This window comes from Agelaius tricolor, unplaced genomic scaffold (genome assembly GCF_023055355.1).
Source record: "Agelaius tricolor isolate 1412-34295 unplaced genomic scaffold, bAgeTri1.0.p SCAF_2, whole genome shotgun sequence".
NCBI lineage: Eukaryota > Metazoa > Chordata > Aves > Passeriformes > Icteridae > Agelaius > Agelaius tricolor.
In genome coordinates, this window is record NW_027269262.1 from 92,039,624 (window position 1) to 92,064,577 (window position 24,954).

General features: G+C 41.1%; 1 protein-coding gene across 14 annotated transcripts in view; it reads right to left on the bottom strand.

Annotated features, from left to right (window-relative positions):
* The window catches only part of PTK2 (protein tyrosine kinase 2), a 189,446-nt gene that overhangs the window by 79,591 nt on the left and 84,901 nt on the right, over positions 1 to 24,954 (bottom strand). For all 14 annotated transcript variants that reach the window (XM_071421882.1, XM_071421881.1, XM_071421870.1 and 11 more), the window contains 2 exons: positions 14,664 to 14,830; positions 8,607 to 8,694 (listed from right to left, as the gene is read on the bottom strand). In XM_071421882.1, coding sequence (XP_071277983.1) covers positions 8,607 to 8,694; positions 14,664 to 14,830 — 255 coding nt within the window. The remainder of the gene's footprint in view (positions 1 to 8,606; positions 8,695 to 14,663; positions 14,831 to 24,954) is intronic.

Here is a 24,954-nt window from a genome sequence, read left to right on the forward strand (position 1 = left end):
ATGAAGAGTCTGGTACAAAAAAGGGCTGCAGTGGGGAAAACAGGAATGCCAAGCATAAAAGCACCTCTCAGAGGTAGGAAAAAGAAGTCATTCACATGTTCTGATAAAATTAAAAAAGAAACAAAATTGTCATTGCCCCCACATACAGAATACACATCACCCAGCATCAGTGAATAAATGCTTAGAAAGGGCAGTAATATCCAAAGAAAAAAGGATTTTGAAATCCAACACAATCCTACACCATATTTCCTGATTTATTACTGCCCTGATAATTCAGCAACAATTCACTTTATCTAAAATACTTTTTATTCTTAACAATATTTTAATTTTTTAATCACTCTTCTTTTTTTAGCCAGAACAGAAATCTCTTTTCTGTCTCCGGTATTTTGGGCATTAAAAGTTCAAAGATACTCCTAAATCACAACAAAAGGAGGTGAACACAATGTGAACTAAAAGACTGCTCCCACATGGAAGATGGGCACATAAACACAAGCCCAGTTTTATTTATGATGTCAAGACTTATAAAATATTTCTTCTTTTACTTGAATGGGGAAATTACTGATGGTGTCACTTCTAACTTCTCAAAATTTACTAGAAAATAATGGCCAGTTTCCCAGCTACAGAAATGGACAGCCAATTCCAGATGGAACAATTTAAAATAAAAATTGAAAACAGAGGAAAGCCCATGTTTGTGAAGATGGAGAAATTAGAGAACAGCCCTATGCTATGATTTAAGGAGAAATCTATCACTGGCCTTGTATTTTCTAGACCAGCTGCTACTTTCAAAAGCCATCTGCTTCATTTTCCTGCACACGAGTTTTTTATGCAGCTGCAGTGTTTCAGAAGAAGGTTCACCCAGGCTGACAAGCAGTTCATAAAAACACCATGCTGGATTTAGATTTCTTTATTAAGAACAACAGTAAAATAATTCTGAACTTGGCAAATGCTTTCCAGTTTAGGGATTTTTTTTAAAAAAAAGCTATTAGATACTGTGTCTTAAAAAGGTATTTTAGGTTTAAACTTGTTTATAGCCTTATAAATTACTACATAAAATTATCAAATTTGACATTGAATTTTCAAGCATAAATGCTGTGGAAATTCTTTAGCAACAGTACTATCAAATGGTGTCTCATAAAGGGCAAATACCAATAATTAGCCACTACTGGCTTTCCCAGCTTAATGTTACCAAGAAATTTCCCACAGGATAAACTCCAATTTTTTAGGAGGACAGTTTAAAAATAAGCAATCTATTCCTCTTGCTTTTCTTTCAATCTCTATGACCTACTTACACAACTTAGTTCTTTCTAATTTCTTTTTTTTTTCACAAATTTGCACTTCTTTGAACACTGCATTTAAACAACCCTTCAGTGACTAAGTTCCCAATGAAGAGTTAAGACCATACCCAAAAAGAATCATCCCAACATAGGAGATATTTACATAAGCAACCAAACAAAGAAAATGTCTTCTGTTCTCCATTCAGTACATAGAACACAAACAGTAATTACAATCATTTAGTGAAGCATGAAAACAGAGATCTATAATACATAATTTTTTCTTATCCATTTGTTCTACACATTTATTTTTAGCTGGTGCTTTTATATATTGGGAAATTATTTCACTTAGTTGGTGAAATTTATATTAAAAAAATACAACCTGTCTCTTAATTGTCCTGGATATGCAATAATTTATTTATTCTCAGTAATTTCTTTGGATTTATTTTTAACAGCTCAGGTGTGTTCTAACACCTACTTTAAACATTCAAGTTTCTAACTCTGGAAGGTAATTTGGTGTTAGGTTTTGTATGTTATAGTTCACCCTCAGCCAGCACAGAATTCAATCAGGATCAATCAGGACCTCTGTTTTAAACCATCACACAGCACCTCTGGTGACACCCATCCCACCAAAATCCACAGAAATTATTCCTGCCATTTACTAGTTCCAGCTTCTCTAATGAAAGACCAGAATCTCAAGATATCCATGGGAAAAGCTGATCTTCAGCAACCACTTTTGTGACCAGGAGAAAAGTCCAAGCATACAGCTCATTTGTTTTCCCCAAATTTCCCATTGAAAATGAAGAACACTGCTCTGCTCTGCACCTACAACACACAATTCCACCTCAGCCCATGACACAACTCTTCTGTGCATCCCATCCACAAAAAGAATGATCTCAGATATTCTCTGCTACTGCTATGAAATGCATAATTTGGGAAATGCATAATTCTCTGCTCTCAGCTGTATTGCTCCTTGTACAGCATCACTGTAGGACAGACACATGATTGGGTTAATGTGGAACAGCCACCCAATATAAATTCTGGTATCTGTAAGGACCAAACTGTCTCTCCATCCTGGTTTTCCAGGTTTATGTAGGACACCAAATTTTCATCACTACAAAATCAGCTTGGAAGAGCAGGGTCCCAACCCTCACTACTACAGCCTCAGAAATCTGATGCAGCATTAACCCTGAAAGATTTGTGCCTCATCTGCTGTGAATGAAGCCCCATATGCACAAAAGCCCAATGTCTGCTTTTAATGTCATCAGTATTTTTAGGAGCCACCTTAATGATCATAATGGTAGTTTTTAAAACACGCAGGAGGGAAACACATATGTGTTCCCACCCCTATTTACCCATCTGATAGTATTAAATTTGCTATAGGAGATAAGTCAATATTAGGGAAAATGAGGGCTTTGGCCTCATCTAGGGGAGTTAAAAGCCCAGATCCAGTATCAGGATAACATTCATCTGCCATCTGCCCTCAGCTGCTCCTCCTCTTCGTGTCCCAAGGTCACAATCTCTATATTATCTAGGGCTGATCTTTGACATCTCTAACTAATTTTGGAAGCTCCTCTGTTAATAATAAGGGCATTAGAGATGGGCTGGAGGGAAACCAACTTATGACAAGGCATTGTTCTGGGCAGAGCAGCTAAAAATGGTGCCGTCTGTCCGGGCGGGCTGAGCTCCAGATGTCACCGCAGAGACGCGGCTGCCTCGCAGCACAAAGTAGGGCTGGGCTCTTGGGAGCCATGCAGAACTCAACCCACTGAACAAGCCTTGCTCCCAGCTCATGTTATACCTCTCCTTTCCAACAGAGAGTTTCCAGACCAAGAGAGTCCTAGCATCAAGGTAAATCAACTTTTCTGTGGGTTGCTTTTTGTTGTTATTCACAATTTCACCTGCTAATTGCAGTCATGGTTTGTTCCACACTACTAAAGAGACATTTCCACACATCAGTCCATAGAAACCTGGCTCTAGAATTTGAAATCTATCAGGCTGAATTATGAGCTATTTGAGAAAAGCCCACAAGGAAGATTTTCACTGTTCTGGCTGACAGGTGGAAATTCTAAATCAAAGCAACCCCTTCCCTTTGGCCTGTGCTTGGCTGAGCAGTTAGGAGGTGTTCAGGAATAAGAGGAAGTTTCACATTCCTACCACAGAGCATAAGGGAAAACAGACATTGGGCACACAACATTTGTAGCCAAAGCAGCTCCACAACTATACAAAAGCAGAGCCTAAAACAAGAATGCCAACATAGTTTGGAGGGTGTTATTCAACTTTTACAGGAGAAAATGAATACTTTATAGGATACTGTGAACTTCAGCAACTTCAGAAACCTACCCCTGTCAAGGAAATCTCACTTTTAATTGTCTACTCAAGCTGTAAAAAACAGACAGGAGAGGTTCAGATTTATTTATAGTTTTATCAAAAAATATATTTTTAGTATCTTTTTAATGAGCTGCAGTTCTTCTATGGCCACCTTCCTGCAGGGCACAGTTTATGCCTCAGCCTTCATGAAAGATTTGTTGGGTTTGGGGTGTGTTTTTTGTTTTGTTGAGGGGTTTTTTGTTTTAAATAGGATGCCAACATCAGGAACAAGGCCAGCTTTTCTCCCAATGTCCTTCATTTCCTTCAAAGCTTTTCCTGTCAAAGTCATTTGCTTTAGGTCTCCTATTTTTATTAGGGTGTGAGAGATGTTGTTATTTAATTAGGTTAAAGAGTCTAATTCCCAGCCTGCATTTCAAATTACATCTCATGCACCTCAGCCTTATAAAACTTTAATCATTAAGTTATTACAATAATTGCATGGACTTAAAATTTCCTACATGTCAGGGACAGAGTTATAAAAATAATTTAATTTGCATGATGTATTTATCTGCCACAATATAAAGAGATATTTCATTTAATGAAATACCTTTTGAGTGTTAACATAATCTTTACAGACACTACAGAGACAGAGAAAAAAAGTGCCAATTGGTCACAAGAAACTTTTTCTCCACTTTTTCAGAGGATGTTTTTTGCCTTTATTTTTCTAGTAAGAAAAAGGGGGGTTTTTTTGATCTTTACTTTTCAAAAAGAGTTTTCTTATGAAAATGAACCTTGCAGTGTACTTGTCTGGTGAGGCACAGAGCCCTCATAGCACAGAATTCAGCTTATTTTTTTCAGGGCATCACTGACCTGCCCTAACTTCAAGATCATCCCCTGCTTGCAATTTCTTCTTACACAAACTTTGGTTAATTTTAAAAAGTAAATTCAAAACACAGCTCAGTCCTGTGGTCTCCTTTATTATATATATTAACATTTCCAGGCTAGCTCCACACTGCAGGCTAAACAAGGCAACAGAGAAAAATTCAACACTGATAAAAACAACCTTTTCTTGTTCACTGGGATCGAAAAAAAAACCCTCCAAAAAGTTTCTTTAAAAGTCTTCTGTTTGAAGCACAAGGACAGCAACAATGGAACAGCTGATGCCCAAGAGCTGCCCCCACCCCCATACAGATGCTTACTCCCTTTTCATCAAGGGATAAACCATCTCCAATTACTGCAGGCTAACATGTTATTCAAGGATAAATGTGTGCAGGCTCTTGTCCCACAATAAAAGGAAGGCAATTCAAGCAGCTTACGTCTGATTCTCATTACATGGATGTTTTTAAAAGCTGTATTCTATCTTCATTTGAGATATGGCTTTCGTTGCTCACTCAGCTACTAAGGCAAAATAGAGGAGCCTGTCCTCTTTATTTCCACTTCCCAACAGCCATGTCACTGGAACACAGGGAAAGGAAGGCATTCACTAGGAATTTCACCAACACTTATTTAAAGCAACTGGAAACACTCCCAAAAAGGACAGGAAAACGGTGAAATCTTATTTCCCTACTAAAAATGTGAGATTTTTAATTTTCCTTTTGTACCTTAATGTTCGTTTTCTCTGAAAAATGTTAATAAATCATACAAAAACCTAGATATCTTCACTAGAGATTTACAAAACAGTCAACAGAACACACACACAGATGCCACTTCCTGATAAACCTTAACTTACAGTATTTTTATTCACTGTACTACACTTTCAAGGTTCTGTGGGTGGGATTAGAGCTCACTTTTGATTCAGATTTGGGTATTCAATACCACAGGACCCAACTGAAGGCTGGCACATAAAACCTGTGCAGTGAGCATCTGCCAACTGTGGAGACAACCATAAATCGGGCTTTTCCTGATTTTTGAATATTTCAGCCTCACAGTTCCAACAGCACTGGGTGGGATCCAATTTGCCTAATTTGGCTGAAACTGTAAGCAGTTGGGCCCAAGGGGCATAATGCAGTCCATGCAGAATCACCACCTAAATGCTCCAGAGACTGAAAAAAGAGAGGACACCCCTGAAGTCCTGTCACCCACTACCTCTGACACCTGCCAAAGAGAGCAGCAACAAAACAAAAAGGCACAGTTCCAGCATGGGTTTGTTGATCAGAGCTCTCAAATGGGATGTGAAATGACATGACTGGAACACAGAGCTCCTCCAGTGAAGGGGAATGACCTAAAGATCAGCCTCTCCCCATCTCTGGCCTCAAAGCTGAGGCACAGCCTGACACAAGAGGCATCGTTAGTGGGACTGATTCTGATGTTATTAACGAGTTGTGTGGTTTCCCCCTGCTCCCACACAGTAATTTTAATCCCTTGCTGTACAGCTTGCAGAATGAAAGGTCTCATTAAGTGCCCTGCTTTACACTCCCAATTAAGAGCAGCTCACGCCCACCGCAGATGGCAGAACGGGCGCCGCGACCGCGGCACCTCCAGCCACAAACACTTCTGGGCACAGGTTCTTGATCTGGTCAAGACTCTTGAAGATGAAGAATATTCAAAACCAAAGAAAGGTCACAGCATCCTTAAAACAGTCAAGAATCAAGGAGAAAATAGTGATTTCACATCTCAAGCCCAAGCTGAGAAGCCTGAAATGCAGTGATTTGCAGAGGACAGCACTCGCTGCAGTGAATGGGAGCAGTCATGCATGTGCACCACAAACGTGTGCCAGCTTTGGGTTTAACAGCCTGGTAATTGTGCTTTGGGTGAGCTGCATGAATAAACCCTGCCTGTTGACAGTGATTAAAGTAACATTTTGTTATCTTTACAAAATGCCCTGTACTTTTCCAGAAGATCACTTGAGGATTTAAACTTTCTTTTTCAACAACACTGTGGCTTCCAATTCAGATTCAAGAAAATCATTAAAATTTCAAATTCCATGCGTGACAGAGGTAACCATGTTTCTTCTCCTTCTCCATGAACCTTTGTTGCTATACATTTTCAGTTGAAATTTAATTGAATTTGTTGCTATACATTTTTAGTGAGATAAACAATGTGTTTGGATATTACCAAGTTAGCAAAAAGGTTCCCAGTCTCATTCTGACAAGAAAATCACAGGCATCTGGTCCTCACAAAAATCTTTTTTACTCATTTGTAACATACAAGACAGCAATGTCTTTGAGTTTTACATTGAGAAAAGCCAATTTGACAACAGAGGCGTTGTTTCTGTCAGATTTTAAAAATTTTTAACTGGGTTCTAAACTCATCTCTGACAGTTGCTTCTGTGCAGAAAGCTCAGGATTTCTATGTATGCATGTATGAATTCTGTACATTCTGTTGTTCTTGCCTACACACAACATGATGCATCTGACTGAGAGCAGTGGTTAAGCAAAAGATGTTAAAATGTTGCAGGGATGACACTGAGATAGGAACAGAATGTAAAAAATCATCTTTCCCTGGTTTTTTATCCCCCCCTCTGCTGTAGGCCTGGTTTATGATGCAGTGTTACTGCTTAAATTCTTCTCTTGCCTTCTTTTCATACGTCACTGCTGCTGCCTTGACACTTTACCACATAGAAGTTATTGTCCTAGTTTATCCAAGAGGACAAGTGAAATTTATGGAGCAAAGCAGAATCATGGATACAGAATGACAGCTCTGGAAAGTTCTGCACCTGATTTCCATGACAACGGAGACCCAAATACCTTAGAGCACCCCAAAACAAAGAGCAGTGACTTTTAAAGAACTGGATTCAGAAATACCTCACAATAAGGTGAAAAAGAAAGGGGAAGAGAAAATAAATGGGATTGTGTGAAGAGCAAGGAGACAAGAAACTCTGATTTTTATTTTATAACAGCACTGGGATTCAGGGCACTGTCAGATACAGGGAGCTGTCAGCTTTGCCTATCAGTCCCAATGACCTTCCAAAACCTTCTATTCTGAGCCATTTGTACCCATCTGTAATGATTTCTCCAAATTTAGTTAGAAGTTAACAAATATTCCTCTGGCATTTCAAACTCCTTGCTTTACAGAAACAGTTCCCTGAGGCAGAAATGAGAGGACACTGCAGGCTTGCCAGGTGTTGAACAGGAAAGTGATGAAGTTCAAGGAATTATTTGGGAGCTCATCACCCACTTTTGCATCATGGGAAACACAAATCTCCTGTGTTTAAAACCAGTATGAAGGAAGTTCCTTGTTGCTAAAGGAAAAACAAACATGATTTTGTTGTACAAGAACTCCTGGCAGTACTACACTAAAACTCACCAAAATTCTGACATTTTAGGCTGAATCCAGCATATCACACAAATCACTTAAACTAGAATGTGAAGTCCAAGGAAGCACTGCAGGAGAAGTGTCTTTTCAGAAGTCAACTTCATCATAGATCAACACAAAAATTGCATCACACAGTAAAAAAAAAATTAAAAGACATTTACCTAAAACAAGAATGTTGTGTGCACGATTGTGCTTGCTGGAGTTAGGGTAACCATTTTAGTTCTAACTCCCCTAAAAATACCCTCAAGTGGTTTTATTGTGAGCTTGTTGATGTAAAAGCAGATTAAAATCATTTACCTGAATAAAATTAGAATTTAGTGTTTAATTGATAGAAACTTTGACTATTACACAATTTTAGTAATTCAGAAGAGATTTTAAACCCAAGAAAATAATCTAAGAATGTGAGTGGGAAAAGCATTTGATGGTTTGTAGTGAAATTGTCACTTACTTACACTTAAAAATAAAAATAAAGAAATTCATCAGTTTAATCAAGTGTGAATGAACTGTAAGAAGCCAGTGGAACAACAGTCAATTTTATCTGACTTAGGACAATTATTACCCGCAGAATCACCTTGGTTTTAGAACATATTCCTCACCACTTCTCAAGCAGAAAGATGCCATGGGCTTTGTGCCCTTTCTGCCTTATATATGCAACCCTAACTTTTTTCCATTTTTCTACTTCTGCAGTAATATGCTACCCACATAAACAAATCCAGAGTTTTCTAAATTCAGCAAAACCAGCAAAAGACAGAGCAGAAGAACAGAACATACCTGCTGATAGAAAAAATTTAGAGTTGGTTTGTCCTCAGTGAACTGGTTTAGAAATCCTTTTGGCAAATACCGAATTCTCAATTCATACCTGGAAAGCAAGAAAAAGAGACTGTTGAGCAGAATTAAAATGAAGATTTCCTCACAACATTCTTAAAAATACAAATAAACTCAAAATAAACTTAGAAAACTAATGGAAAACTTCCTTTTTGATTACTCAAGAGAACTAAACTGGAATTTCTCTGTAACAGACATTTCACAGAGGTATTTACAAAGGACCTTTGTAACAGAAGCAAACTTAGAGCCTTGCTGCCTTCTCAGAGCTTCAGAGAGGACCAAGCACCAAGACTTGGAGCAGATCAGCTCCAGATCCATGGGAAGGGAGGCCCCAGCCAGGTGAGAACAGATGAGCTGCCAGAAGCCCTGACATGACCCCTGGCAACAGCTTTTATCTCTGCTTCTCACAAGCAGGGCCTTAAACGCTGATCCTGCTGCTCCAGGAGTGACAAACAGTGTCACTCACCAGGGAGCCAAAGGAACAGGGCTCTGCTCCTTCTCTGATCTATGCTCCAATATTCACCCCTGGATTTTCCATAGGTTTTGAAGGGATTTCTCTGTACAAAGGTTCTCTGCTCCCTTATTCATCATCAAGACACATGCAAAGCTAAACAGTTTTGAACCTGACATATTTTTAAAGGTAATTCTACACTGGAAGTGAGGGAAATTCAGAATGAGCCTTGACCCACGACCTACACCAAATCTGTATCACTTCTCAAACCTTAACTTCTGCTTTCAGCCCCTAAATTTAGTAATATTTCTTGTCATAAACTTCTGCTTCCAATCCCTAAGTTTAGTATTATTGCTTGTCCTGTGGTAACAGCCTATGGTGTTTGACTCAGACTGTTTGCTTCCTCCTCTGACACATTCCTTCAATGAAAGTCTGATAATGAATGTCTCCATCCCTTGGGCTGTGCCAACACAGCATATCCTAACACACACTCTTAACAGTACTTCCCAAAGTAAGTATATTTAACAATCTGCTCATGATAAGAGCAAATATTACAACATTTCAGTCAGTTGGTTTCAGCAGGACAATAACTTCTTTTCAGCAAGTGATTTGGCTGCAATCAAGATTTAAGTGAGGATTTGGTAAAAATTTACTAGAGCTAAGTGCTGCCTAGGTTTCCACTGCAAGCAGAACTTGAAATATCCTTATTTACATTGAAAATCCACTGTCCTGTTAGAAACCATTAAAATAAGGAAAAAATTTGGAAATTGTAAATACACTGTATACAAACAAAGAATACTAGAATGATGTCTTGTAGTATGACAAAATAATTCCTAAGTCCTGTAGACAGAAAACATGTTGTTAAATTAAAGAATGAAATGCAGGAGGCTGAGGACACCTGACAGAGAGTAGATTTACAGTGGATACAAGGGAGAAATATTTTACTCTAAATGTGGTGAGGCCCTGGGACAGAGAAGCTGTGGCTGCCCCACCCCTGGAAGTGTTCAAGGCCAGGTTGGATGGGGCTTGGAGCAACCTGGGATAGTGGAAGGTGTCCCTGCCCTGTCACTGGGTTGGACTCAGTGATCCTTAAATGTCCTTCTCAATCCAAACCATTCTGTGACACGAGGACACAGACACAGATAAACAAAAAAAGACTCCAAGTCACAGTTAAGACAAACTCTCACAGGTTACTCTCATATGTAAGGGAACATAGAATCACCTTCTATTGTTGATCAGCCTTTACATTTCATGATCCCCAGCAGATAACTGGTTACTCACTAAAATTTAGGTGTCAGCCAAATTGTACCTGGAGGTGTTTATGTGCCAGGGAGAGAAGGCAGCACAAGCACACTGTCCAGAAAAGCAGAGCCTCTCCTGTTTTTTATTCTGCCATATCCACTAAAATCTACTGCTGAACACAACTGCAGAGATTGACATGGAATAAAACAAGTTTGTATAAAAGACTTCCTTCCTTTTTGAAGGGCTCTATAATCCAGTGCATTTTAGAATGACAGAATCATTAAGGTTGGAAAAGACCATTAAGACCTTCAAGTCCAGCCATCAACCCAACACCACCACCATGCTCAGCACTAAACAGGGTCCTCAAGTGCCAAATCCACACTTGCTTTGGAACACTTTCAAGGATGGTTACTCCATTGCTTCCCTGGGCAGCCTGTTCCAGTGTTTGACAATCCCTTCCATTGAGAATTTTTTTCTAATATCCAACCTAAATCTCTTCTGGAGCACAAATATGGTGAGAAACATGAGGAAGCAAAGGAAGGCTCAGGGGAGACCTTATCACTCTCTACAACTCCCTGACAGGAGAGTGTAGCTAGGGAGGGATCAGGCTCTTCTCCTGAGTAACAAGTGATAGGATGAGAGGAAACCATTTCAAGTTGCACCAGGAGAGGTTTAGACTGAATTATAGATCAGAAAATTGGACATTCAATATCAGAACAAATTTCTTCATGGGCTGTCAGAGATTGGAAGAGGCTGCTTAGGAAAGTGGTGGCATCACATCCCTGGAGGGATTTAAAGGTAGGTGTGGCACTTGGGGCCATGGTTTGTAGTGGCCTTGGCAGAGCTGGGTTAACTGTAGGGCTTGATGACCTTAGAGGTGTCTTCCAGCCCAAATGATTCTGTCATTCTAGGATGAAGAACACCATTACTCTCTGGGATTAAAAAAAACCCAAAAACCAAAAAAAGGAAACCAACAAACAGAGGAGACTCAACCTCTCTCCTTTACAGGGACATATCTTCTTAACTGATCAGCCATGAAAGTGCTGCTTCTTGCAACAGGATCTCCTGAGAAAATCAGGTAAGGCAAAGCAGTTCAGCTGGGACAGTGACTGTGAGTGACCTTCATTAGCTATTTATAACCTCATCTCTGCCTGTGGGAATGAAGGAGCTGACTTCCAAAGGCCAACACAAGGATGGGCTCAATTTTCAATATCCTCATAACTGACTGGCTTTGAAATGCAGCCAACTGACAAGGATGACATGTCCCTTTCTCACAAACCAGGTCTGCTCTCAGAGCAAACATCTCAGCTGATGATCACTCCCCTTATGTGTGATAAGTTATTCCTGGAAGATCACCACTGTGCTTCTGCTCTGGCCCTCCACTGGGGCTCAGAAGCACACACACACCTCACAAAGGTGGCCATCAGTAGAGCTCACAAGTTGTGCAGTGAGTGACCCATCCACAGCAGAGTGAGCACCACTGAGCAGTTCTGGGAGCTTCCCTGTCAGTAACACTACCAGGGCAGCTGGTGGAGCCAAAAGAAAAAGGTTGATCCAACCCTTAACAACTTGTGCCACTGAAAAAAATAATCTTGCCAGTCCCAACCCTGCCTCCAGCAGGTTCTGATTCAGTTCACATCAACAGGAAAGTAACCAGAACAGAGAAGATGAGAACCAAAAGGGAAGGCAAAGGGGAAGTCTTGAGTGAGTTTAATGAACTGAACCAGCTCGCTGCAGGCTTATAGAAGTATTAGGGCTCACAGAAGGACAGGAAAAGGACTGGATAACTGGAAACCAGAGAAGAGATAAGACAGAGTGCAGCAAGGAGAGGGACAGGTCTGTTATATCAACTTGGTCAACTCATTAAACCATCCCACAGGTGATCTGGCCCTGTATCTGTGCCAGGGCTTTTGTATCACAGCTACCAAAACTCAGAGTCCAGGACTGCTGAGCACTGGGGTGGCTCCTACCTGTCAGAGCCACAGCATGGATGTCACCTGCTTACAGGGACCTGCTTCACAAACCCCAACTACAGAGCTGGGAGGTGTCTGCCCTGTGGGGAACAGAGTGCTCCAACACACACAACTTGCTATGTGAACTTCCTGGTATTTCTTTTGTGTGACACAAAACGCCAGCAAAAGGAACAGGGCTCTGGCACAGAGGGTTTTGTCAGAGGCATGAGGGAGAGCAGCTGTGCCTGCTGCTCAAGGCTCAGTATTAACACCAACCCTCATCATTTTGTGTATCTATGATTTAAGAGCCCACATCCTGCTAGCCCTGGCTCACCCAGCTCAGTGATGGATTTTACCCTGGTAACTTTTGTGTGCAACCTACTGACAATTCCTGTAACTTCTAGTACCTGGATTAGTCCAGAAGAATTCCAAGATGTAATTTCTGAACACTGAATACACAAACCTTTAATTTCGATGATAACAACAAAATAATCACATGAGGTATTTGGTGGTTTGCTAACACTATAGGAAGCTTTTAATTTAAGAACCATTCCAAGACTACCTCCCCTTTAGTAATCTAAATATTTCTACAAGTACTGTCATATGATCTTAGACACTTTGTGTTTTGGCATTACAAATATGACAGCAGCATTTTGATTATGCACAGCAAATCTCTCTGGGTTTAAAAGGTATGTCAGGCTGCATGTATTTGATAACATACTAAATGACACTTGGAAAGGTATTGAATAATTTACACCTTATCATAGCTCTTTCATGAGCATTTTACACAATTCCTTTCCACAAGCTTCAAAACAATATCTAACTTTGTTTTTAAAACCAATTAAATGTGTTCTGCAATGTGTACCATGCAAGTTGCATTGCCTTATAAAAATGGAATTGACACTGGTACACAAGGTAACAAATTTCCACAGCATAAATTATTCACATCTCACCAACCACTTGATAACACCACTAATCACAGAAAGGAGTCAAGAATCTCCTCCTTTCTAAAGTGTGATTTCCCAATATTATCAATGAAAAACTTCTTGTGAAGGAAAATACCTGTGTAGTTTTCACAGAAACAATAAAATATAACATGCATAAAAGAGAATATGCAACATTCTTGAAACACAGGTTTTAGATATTCCTAATTTCTTTGAATTTGTGGAATTTGTTAAAATTGGGACCCTAAAGAGAATTTACAAACTGAATATTGCCAAATGAGACATCTGCTAGAATATAATAACTCCACTTGTGAGAAATTATTTACAATACTTCTGCAGAAGGTATGTGCATCCTTTAAAACAACAGCAACTTCATCACAATTGTGGTTATGAGCATAAACCACAGAAAAAGATGCACAACACCCCTGTAGTGAACAAGTAACCACATTAATCTATCCTTTGGTTTAATCTCTATTTGGTTTATTGGTATTTTACAACTCTGAGCTCCCCATTTTCTCTAGTAGACTATTGTGTCTTTCTGCAAATAAATTTAAGTTTCCTCTTGTCTTTCTACCAGGAAAGTGGACAGAGTTTCCTTCCTTCCTGTCCTGAGTGGGTATCACCAGCTTACCCTCCTAAAAAGCTAAAGAAACTTAGGTTATGCCACTTCTTTTAATCAACTAACCAGCAGCAGGAAAAACCTCAGCAAATGTGCCCAGGCTATGAAAAACCCCCAAAATTCTGCAGTTATCTTTCTACTGTTCATTGCTCCTGGTTTAACTTGAGAAGATCACAGTCAGAAGGAAGGCAGATGCCACTTACTGCTATGGGTCTCAATATAAGAAAGTTTAACAACTGAGAGGTTTTTAAAAACAGAGGGATAAAATTATTTCTGACTGCATTTCACTCTTTTCAAATCACATTTCTCCTGCTCAGTCTATAAATAAGTACAACCAGTATTTATACAACCATTTATACAACCAGTATATATACAACCATATATATACAACAATATCCTTTTGGCTTTATTTAAGTAACAAGATTCATCCTTTAAAACTACAGCCATGTGCTTATACCACAACTAGGAATACCATTCTTGTCCTAAAACTTTTAAGTATGACAAAACTTGCAGATTTCAGCACATATGACTAGGAGATCTCTGTTCCTATTTAATGCTTCCTCTAAATCCCAGGTTTCTCTTCAGTTTGCAGGAAACCCCCTATAACAATAAAAACCCCTTAAAGCAAACAAAACATTGCTCACAGCTTTTAGTGAGGAATTTGGTGAGTTTATTTCCCCCCATTCTACCAGCTCTATTCCACTACAAGATGTTAGTAAACTAAATCACAGAGTATTTTTTACAACAAGACGGGAAGACTTATATGACTGACATTTAACAGAGTTATATTCTTACTTCCATTCTTCTGGAGGGTGGGCTAGTTCAAATTTCTCTCTCACACTGGACACCCCCATGTCCAGGTGCAGCCAGTGAACTTCCTCAGACTGCAGGTGACTGAGCCGTAACCCATAGCAGGCCACATTCTTCACTTTCTGACTGTCCACAATCTTCTGAATAATGCCCTAAAACAGAGAAATACACACTCCTTACAAGCTGTAAAATACAATCATTTTATATACATATATTTTAATTTTAAATATTACCATGTAATACCCTACAAAAAATACTAAGCAGCACATAGGTAGCGACTTTATAATTGCTGAAGCTTTACCAGCACAACTTCAGAAAACATCAGTAAATATGTTCCATGCATTTTATCAGATTCAGGCCAGTATTTCCTCTATGTAAAACAGAATAACATAAAAGCCAAAATTTCAAAAGCAGGTTTGTGGATGAAAGCAAGATGCATTAGTTCAAAAAGCCCACCAGCAGTCTTTAAAAGTCACTCTCCATCAAGAACCAGAAAATCATCTTGGACTTTCATCCTCTTCAATGCTCCAACAGCCAGGATTTCATAGGTTACACCACAGCCCCTTGGTTTCCTTCCCCCTCCTCCCCTGACTTATTTGAGATTCAGCAGAGATCTCTTATAAAACCAAGCAAGAGACAATTATTTAGGAACATTCTCAAACAACAAATGTTGCTTGCCCCGAGGTAAATTTCAGAGTTTGAAGATCTCTTGCCCAAGAAAGGAACCTTTTACATAAACCTGTAGCAGATTGCCATGTCAGCCATCAGAAAGGTCTGGCATGCAGTAACTAAAAATCAAAAGTGTTAGTGGAGCAGGGATGAGCAACCTTTCAGGTGCAGCATGCCAGGCTGTCCTGCTCTCATCCTGATCAGGGAGCCAGCAGGAGCTCTGCTGCCTCCTCACAATCCTGTCCAAGGGAAGGCAGCAGATCCCTGCTGCAGGAGCTCAGAGCTCAGCAGGAGCCAGGGCTGCGGCTGCTCCCAGACTCTTCTCTCAGGCATTCACAAGCCTCTGCTTCTGTGCCTGGAATGGTCTGAAAATTTCTTACTGAAAACACTCATACTGGTACACACACACACACACAGATGAATGCAGAGATGCACAAGTGATTCTTGCTCAGAATTCCAACAAAACCTCAGCACATAACCAGTGGAAGTTCTACAGGAGCCAGAGGTGACCTTCTGGAGTGGGTTAGGTGAGAGGGTTTTCTGTAGGATGGTGCTGGCAGCCTGGAGAAAAGGAGGATCAGGGGAGCATTACTGCTTTCCTCAAGTCCCTGACAGGAAGGTGAAGCCAGGTGGGGGTCAGACCCTTTTCCCAGGGAACAAGGGACAGGATGAGAGGAAATGGCCCCAAGCTGCACCAAGGGAGGTTTAGATGGGGTATTAGGAACAATTTCTTCACCGAAAGGGTAAAAGCCTTAGAACTGGCTGGCCTGTGGAAGTAGTGGAGTCATCATGCCTTGAAGTGTTCAAAAACCATGTGGATGTGGCACTTGAGGACACTGTTTAGTGGTGAACTTGGTCGTGGTGCTGGGCTCATAGCTGGATCTGATGACCTAAGCAGTCTTTCCCAAACTAAATGACTCTGTGATTGCTTCCCAAAATTTATTGTTTTATACCCCAAAGAAAATGTTTAAAACCCTGATTCTGCAAATTAAGCAAGCAGAAAACTAACTGCAAAAAGAGAACTAAGAAAGCACTAAATCTGAATAGAGGGGGAAGATGACACATGTAGGAGTGGAATCATGCTGTTGGTGAGGTGATATCAAGCTGTTAAATCAGCTCACACATCTCTTCAAACTGCAACCTTTAAATAATCTCTCAGAAGCAACACAGTGCACAGAGAAATGTAAAACAAAATTCTTTCAAGCCTACAGGAAGGAAACACAAGCCATGTTTAGTAAGCTCATGTAGACTGAGAAAGAAGAGGTTCCATCAAGCCCAGAAGGACCCTGTGTCCAAGAGCAGCAATGTGAGCACCCTCAGAAGCATCTTTTTAGTTCAGAGCCTGCAGTGCCCCAAATTTCCCTTGTCTCCCATCGCCCTGGGGTTGGACACAGGGCAAAGTGGATGGCGAGCCCAGACCTGAAGGACGATGGACAGCAGCAAAGCAAACAGGAGGCTTGCAGAGGCTGGTATTGTGTGGGAGGCAAACTTCACAACACTGTGGGCAAATCCAAGCTTTCAAGCAGCTGGCAGCACCACAGACTCACCAGCCACAGCCTGTCCCGACAGCCAGAAGGTGCCTGAGCTGCTGGGAACAAAGGTCTGATGCAAAGGAGCAGCTCCCCGCAGGCACCTCGGGAAAACAACTCAAGGAGGAAGCAGAGAGGCCACAGATGGGTGCCAGGGATGAGGCAACGCCAGGCAAGCACAAGGGAACACTTCCCCCAAGTGCTCTCCTAACCTCAGCCTATTTTTATCCCAGTGGATTTCCCAAGCCAAGCATTGTTTCTGTCATTCATCAGCCTACAGTGAAACTCTTCCAATTACTCATCCTGTCTCCTCTTAAAGCAATTCACTTTTTGCAACCTTCCCCAGCAATTCCAAAGGTCTATTATCAGGTCAGTGAACAGGTTTTAAATCTGCATTTAATGTAAATTGTTTAAGTTTGTTTCTTGCCTGCATTTGAGGCTCTTTGTATCACAAACTACAAAGGAGAGCAGTTGCCTGTATCCCTGGAAACACTCACCACCACCAAGTACTCTCAGAAGAGACAGAGGCATATTTAACCTCTTCTTCACCCAAAGGACAAGCTCTGCTTAGTTAGTAAAGCCTAACATTTCAGCAGGCAAGCTCTCATCCAAAGGGAATGGTGCCAGTTTTTCTCTATGCAAACAGAAGAGATTCACTCATTTTCATCCCTTCCTGCACCCTGCACAGAGCATGCAGCATACAGCATTACATTTTTGAAATCCGTCCCTCCCCCCATCTCTGACACTGCCAGTTGATAATGAAAATGGAGGTACGTGTTCTCAGATGATAGTTATGCCTGCTGTGATAAGAAATGGCTTTGGAAAGGAAAAAATTATGGTAAAATTATCTATGACCATGAACTACTGAGACAACTGCTGCAAAAGGCTCAGCTGAAAGCATTAGTGCTTACTCAGGAAAGAATCAAGATGGACATCTCAGAGCCTCTCTAGTCTTCAGGCTGGGAATTCAAAAGGACTGAAGAAGTCAGGTGGCCTAATTCCCAGCAAAATCAAGCAAGATTTTAAGCCTTTTTTGTATCATCAATCAAATCTAAAGCCATACCAGAATGTAAAATCAAAAATAGACATATTTTCTGATTTATGTAAGAAGGGTGAGGTATGTAGTGAGGTAGTTGTTGTCAGCCCAAGAAAATAATTAGCAACAATTAGTACATGCTGCAACTCAAGAAAAAGCACAAACACTAGAGAGACAGCAGAACAGGTGCACAGGAGGTCAAGTGCAAGTGTTGGAAAATATATTCCAACAAGCCATGTATTGTCAGGAAGGAAGAAGTGGTGCTTTATATGAAACAAACACATCGAGTGCTTCTCTTTGCTGTGGTTTAGGAAAGCTGCAAAGCTCATTCCAGGTGCTATCAACTCACAGTCAGAACCAAACACTGGAGAAATAAGGAAACGTGGTGATTTAGACACCCAAAATGGCTGGTTTGCAGTCTCTAGTAAAACATTTATTTGCTTATGTAATTTTTTATTAATAAACCAGAGGAATTGAATTCTAAAACATTCAGAGCCACACATTTAGTCCCATCAGGAGAACCCAGCACAGAACAGGGAGCCTCATCCAGCCCCAGGGACTTGCCCAGCCCTGGCTGCTCTTTATAAACATTCCAAGATTAATCCCCAGGGCTTGCACTGGCACTGCAGCCAGCATCAGATCAGTGCATTTAACTCCCATCAGTAGTAAATAATATGTTCACTCTCCTCAGGTCCAGGGCAAGCTCCACAGAGCCAGTGGAGACTCCTGGAGTGTCCAACAAAGCCACTGCCATCACTCCAGGATGGGTGACAGCCTCTGTGAGGAGCCCTGCCAAAGCAGCCTGATGTTCTGTGTGGCACTGATGAGAATGTTTAATCAGAAGTTTCCAGACAAACAACTTAACTGCTTAACCACTGCACAATAGCAACTACAGCATCCTGCTGAGACATGTCACCACAATCCTTCAGCTGGAAGCACAGCCAAGGAAATCTGAAATCTCTCCAGACTCTACTGCAACCAGCAGCTCAGGAAACTCCTCAGATGGATTGCTGAGTGGAAAAAACCAGGTAAGGACCATCAGTTTCAACCTGGACCACAAACTCCTGACCTCAAATTAATACTTGTTAGAGAGCTTGACTCCAACAAAAACCTACTCCAGAATGAGATTTCACTTTGGGTACAGGGGATCCATCCCTACATGAATATAAATTCCTATGAGGAGCTCTCATGTGTCTGTGAGCAGCTCCCTACAACTGCAAGGCAGTCACACAATCATCTGCCACTTGAATGTGGTTTACTGTAATCACATTGATTTTAATTAAGTTTCTGAAGCTGACATTTACATTCTGAACATAAAATAGACTAGTACAGCTGAGCAAGAGACAGTGAGAAGCCTTCAGAGGAATTTCTTATCAATAACAGGCAAGGGATAGGTGACCTTTCATTCCCTTTACCCCAGAGAGAAGAAGAAAAAGGTAGAAACCTGGATAGCAGGTTTTCCTACAGGTAGAAACCTGGATAGCACTCATTTTTACTCATTTGTCTAAAGAAACACAGATATACATCACAGCTAATTAAAAAAATAGATTAATATTCGCACTAAATTAGGAGAATGTGCCCAAAATTAGAATTTACAGTACAGCATATTTAGGAGAATGTTGAAACATCAAGACAGACCAGAGAAAGGCCGAAGGGCACACAGTACCCTTGGCTCTCCCAGTATGTATCAATAATACTTTGCTTCTGTAAATGAGTCAAAATGAATTGATTGCTTGTAATTTAACAAGACTGATGTGCTACTATGAATAAATTGAAGACAGAATCATATACTCCCAGTGTGACTACAAACCTAATTTCCTTATTTAGTTGGAAGGACAAAGTTTCTTGCACCAGAAAAGGTCTTTAAGTAGCAACTCTGACATAGGCACAGCATGGTAATGTTTGTGCAGCACTTCAAATATGTCAAACACTATTTATATATCAAGTATTGTAACTCCTGATGACAGATTTATATGGGGGGCTTAAATGAAAAGCTGAACAAAAGTAAATGGCAAAGGTCTGATGAAAATTAATTTATCATTTCCATACAGGAGAACTATAGAATGTGACCACTACACCAAAATCTGGGCTGTCCTCTGATAATACTGTGTCTGACAGTGAAAGCACAAAGCCCACGTTCCTCTTTTTCTCATTCCTGTGCTTGTCCAGCAAGCAGATTTGTGTATCATATGATAAACAAGACTGGAAACTGATGAGGCTGCACAAGAACTCTGCCCCTGAAGCCCAACAAGTTCATACTGAAAGCACAGCCTGCCCTGCTGGCCAGGATCCTGTCACCATTCCAGCACAGAGACACCTCAGCCCAAGCAACACATCCACCCAAGTGCCTCAGAGCCTTTCACATTCAACCATGCTCACATCTGTCATCCCAGATACCTCTGCACACCCACACAGAATTCCACAAGGAACCTTCCAAGCACACACTGACAGCACTGACAGAGCAGAGCTGGTGCAGCCCTGCTTTCCAGTCTTCTTGGATTAATCAGCACTTTTCTGATCCTACTGCACACTTCCCAAATTAATGCAATGCTGTTTTAAAAGCTGACAATAAATTTAGTTTTCCAGAAGCTTAACATTCAAAGGAGTGTGGGCAGCAGGGTGAGGGAGGGGATTCTGCCCCTCTGTCCCCTCTGGTGAGCCCCCACCTGCAGAGCTGCATCCAACCCTGGGGGCCCAACACAAGAAGGACATGGAGCTCTTGGAGCAGGTCCAGAGGAGGCCACCAAGACCATCAGAGAGATGGAGCAGCTCCCCCATAGAGCCAGGCTGAGAGAGCTGGGGTTGCTAAGCCTGGAGAAGAGAAGCTCCAGGGAGGACTTGGAGCCCCTTCCAGTGCCCAAAGGGGCTCCAAGAGAGCTGGAGGGGGACTTTTTGCAAGGGTATGAAGTGACAGGATACAGGCAAATGGCTTTAAATAGAAAGAGAGTAGGTTTAGGTTAGATATCATGAAGAAGTTTTTTTTACAATGAGGGGGTAAAACACTGAACCAGGGATGTGGTGGATGCCCCATCCCCAGAAACACTCAAGGCCAGATTAGACTGGGCTCTGAGCAACCTGATCTAGTTGAGAATGTCCCTGCTCATTGCAGCAGGGCTGGAATAGACAACCTTGAACTGTCCTTTCTAACCCAGATTTTTCTGTGATTCTATATTTCACTACTCCCTATCCTCAGATGCTCTGGCAAAGTCTAAGAGCCCCCTTGGATCCAGTTTTTGTACAGTTAAACACTGATGCAGGACGTTGACTTGAAGCCATCTACAGATCTAGATGTTTTCAGAAAAATGTCAAAGGGCTATTGAGATTAGATTTAAAATGTTATTTTGCATGTGTGTCTTATCTGAGGGTATCAAGGGTATTTTGCACAAGTAAAACAGGCATTCCAAAGCCCAAGGGTACTTTTGTCTTAGTATGCTGATTATCACTATACCATACACCTTTTTGTTTACATTTCAAGATTTGTAATTTTGAATTCTTGCCACTTTTCTCAGGTTCTCAGAAGGGAGGCACCTACAAAATAACAATTCAACCATGCCTTGTTATCTGGTACAATTCATGCAGGCACACAGCAGCGAAAAGTAAAGAAAAAAGGTAAATCACACCCATTTTCTAGCTCTTATACTAGACCAGAAATGATTTTATACATTTTTTACACACATCTATTTGATGTTTGAATCGCTGCACTCCAGTCTGCTTCTATACATCAAATAATTCCACTGCCTCAAAGCGCATATATCACTGTACACACACAGAAATGAGATTTGAATATGCAACCATTGCTGTAAAGAGCTGACTTCACCAAAAATACTAATCCAGCTTTGACTCCTGCCAGCACTCACAGTCTCTTTCCACAGAACTTTGTGTGACCAAGCTGCTCCCCCATTACTAAATCTAGTAGAAATCTATTTTAAAAAAGAAACCCAGTAGATAAAAACTCATCCAATTAATATATTTGCATCTCCTCTACAGACTGCAGTAGAAACACCAGAGCAGCTCCACCCCATGCCATTCTTTTACAACTCTTCAAGCTTCTGGCTTGGGAACTGAACAGCGATAAAGCACATCTGGCCATTCCACAGTTGGGTAGCAGTGAGTTCAGGATCAGTATTGTGGAGCCCAGATCTGCTCCAGAGTAGCTACAGTAGATGCCTGGTGCCTTTTGTCCAGATATTGGCTCTAAATAACACGGGTTTGAAAGAGAGGGAGACTTGGAGGTGAGTGGGTGGAATCACATCTGGAACTGAGGTTGGACTGACAAGCCTCTTGCCCTTTTTCAGAACAGGCAATATCCTTCTTGGGAAATGTTTGGAAACCAGGAATGCTGCTGAGGATGACAAGGGATGTTCATCAATAAGGCTTTAATGCTCTGTCCCCTCGGTGCCAGCATAAACAGGCATTTCCTTTCTCCCCCCAGCCTTCTCAGCTGTGTCAGTCTGCAAGACAATGCAGCTAACAAGATTACAGAACTGATCTGGATTTAAAACAACAGCAAAACAATCATTCATTTAAACTTGGATTGAATTTGCCAAAACAGTCACACCACCTGTGCCAGCACAGCTAGGGTGGCAGCATGACAAAACAAACAGCAAGAAGGAGCTGGCCCAGCTGCCAACGAAACTCGTGTCTTAACCAGGATGACATTTGAATTGCAGACCTTTGCACTACAGGATCTTTCCATTCCTCCACCACAAACTGGATCTCCACTCAAACATTCTGCTCTCTTGCACCAATAGGTGAAAGTGCAGCATGGATTGAATGGGAGAGGCAAACAGGAAAGAAGATGCAACACACAGGAACACAGTAACAGCTGAATTAATGGCTTAGTGAAGACCCGACTGAAAGTGCTTCAGCCCTTCCCCTAAAGCACTCAGCTTAAAGAACACACCAGAATACACAACCTTCCAGCCTGCACTTGTGCCTTCTACCTGGGAGGAGCAGGGTTTTGCAGGTGGGCAGGGAAGCTGATGAATTTGCTCTGGTCTTTTTGCAAATGGGAGGGGATGGGATGTAGCCAATGTTCCTTGCATTTAGGGTTTTTTAAAGTTAGATAATATCCTTCCCCTTAGCTAATGTACTTTTTAAATTCAGCTTTTTGAGTTCTTATTCTGTCAACATTAAGGAAGCTGACATTTCAAGGTGGTACTGCATAGAAAAGGAAGAAAAGGACATTTGAATTGTGAACAGGTCAAGAGAACCCCAAACATTACTTTTATTTGTTCAAGAGCTCTAACCATGCTTCTCTTCAACTACAAAAATAAGGACTAATCTGACAGGTTAAAAGTTTTAATTCTATGTCTATCCAGCTTAGGTTTTAGACAGTATAACAAAATTTAAAGAAAAAAAACCTTTCTGATAATTAAGGTACAACACATGTCTGGCAACAACCTGGTTTGAGATTTGTGTTTGTTATTTCCACATAAATAATGTCTTTACTTCTCACAACTAGTAGTAAAAATCACAGACAAGCTTTAAAGGCTAGGAGTTTTAAAAAAGGTGTAATTGATGCAAGCTGGGCACCTCTGAGGTGGAAAAGGAGACTGCACAGAAGATCTGCACCTCATCAAAAGTCACCTGTAAGGACCCACACAAGTTTTCCCAATTCCCATTTTCTAAAAATCCCAGACCTTCTCCACCCATTCAATCTGCTACATGCATTGCAGTCTTTTTTTTTTTTTTCCTTTTTCCTTAATTATGGTTACAATTCTGCTTCAACCACATCTGAAAACGGAGGTGATTTTCTCCTAAGTGCTGATCAAGACCCAGTGGCAGTGCTGACTTTCAGGGTGCACTTGAGACCAAAAAATTCCATCTCAGCAACACCCACCTCCTCACATGCCACACCTGAGGCTGTGAGCAGGGCAGAGAATGCCCTGCATTCCCTCCAAGCCTGAAGCCTGGAAATCCCTTTGTGCACAAGCACCCAGACACCACATCCAAACAAGCCATACCAAGATAAACAAGGAAGATAAACAACTTTTCTTCCCCTGGCAAATGTTTGGCTGTGTCTGCATACACATTCACAGGAGGAGACCACTGTTTGCACATTCATAAAAGCCTTTTCTTTCTTTTGGAAATGAAGCATGTCTTTAGTATAACACCAAAGAAAAAGAGGGTAATGAGAGCATGCCAGTTCTTTGAAATCCAAGAAAGCAGTTCCCAGAATTGAGAAGCTGCTCTTGCATCCACTGCAGAGCACAGCCCTCATCCCTCTGAGGAAACAGCAGTCTTTGAGGGACTAAATCCATCCAGAATAAGCAGAGGTCCACAGGCCAAAGTCCTGCTCAAAGCAAAGCCTACGTGCAGCAGCCATACTGCTGTCTTGGTGAAAGATATTTTAAACAAACAGCAAGGAAATCACAGCCCAGCCTTTTAAAGGACTCCTACAGAAAGCTGATTTCTGTTCATATGAGCTTAACCACCTGAGTTTTAATGAAAAGTGTTTCCCTTCATGACCAAGGAATTTTGTAGAAGGTATACAGCTAAATCACTGTTTCTACTCTATACTCTAGGATATTCTATCTTTGTTTATGTCCTTTTCTTTGGGAGGAAAAGACCTTTTTATTGCTGCTTTGACTGTCAAACACATCCTTCATTCACAAAGGCAAACTGCACTTTGTTAGAAACAGAAGATGTTAGGAACCACGAATCAGGAAAGAAAATTCCAACTTTACTTTCCCTGGGTACATTCCATAAAGTCCTCTGGCTTTAGCAGCAGAAACACCTTTAATTGGCTCATGTGGAGATTTCTGACCAAGTCTGACTCCTAACAATGGAAATGTACCCCAAATACTGGAAATGTTCCCCAGCAGCTGTGCTGACCAGGGAGCAGCCTTGGAAGACCTTATTTCTTTTCCTTTTAGTTGCAGAGCTGTCCCAAAGACATTCACCTTTGAATATTCCTTCAGAGCTCCTTGGAAACAAACCCAGCTCCAGTCTCCTCCCTGAGGCTGTAATTCAGAAGAAATGGCAGAGTCTCCTCCACAAAAGGAGGCATAAAAACCTTACAGGCTATTTTAATCTTAAA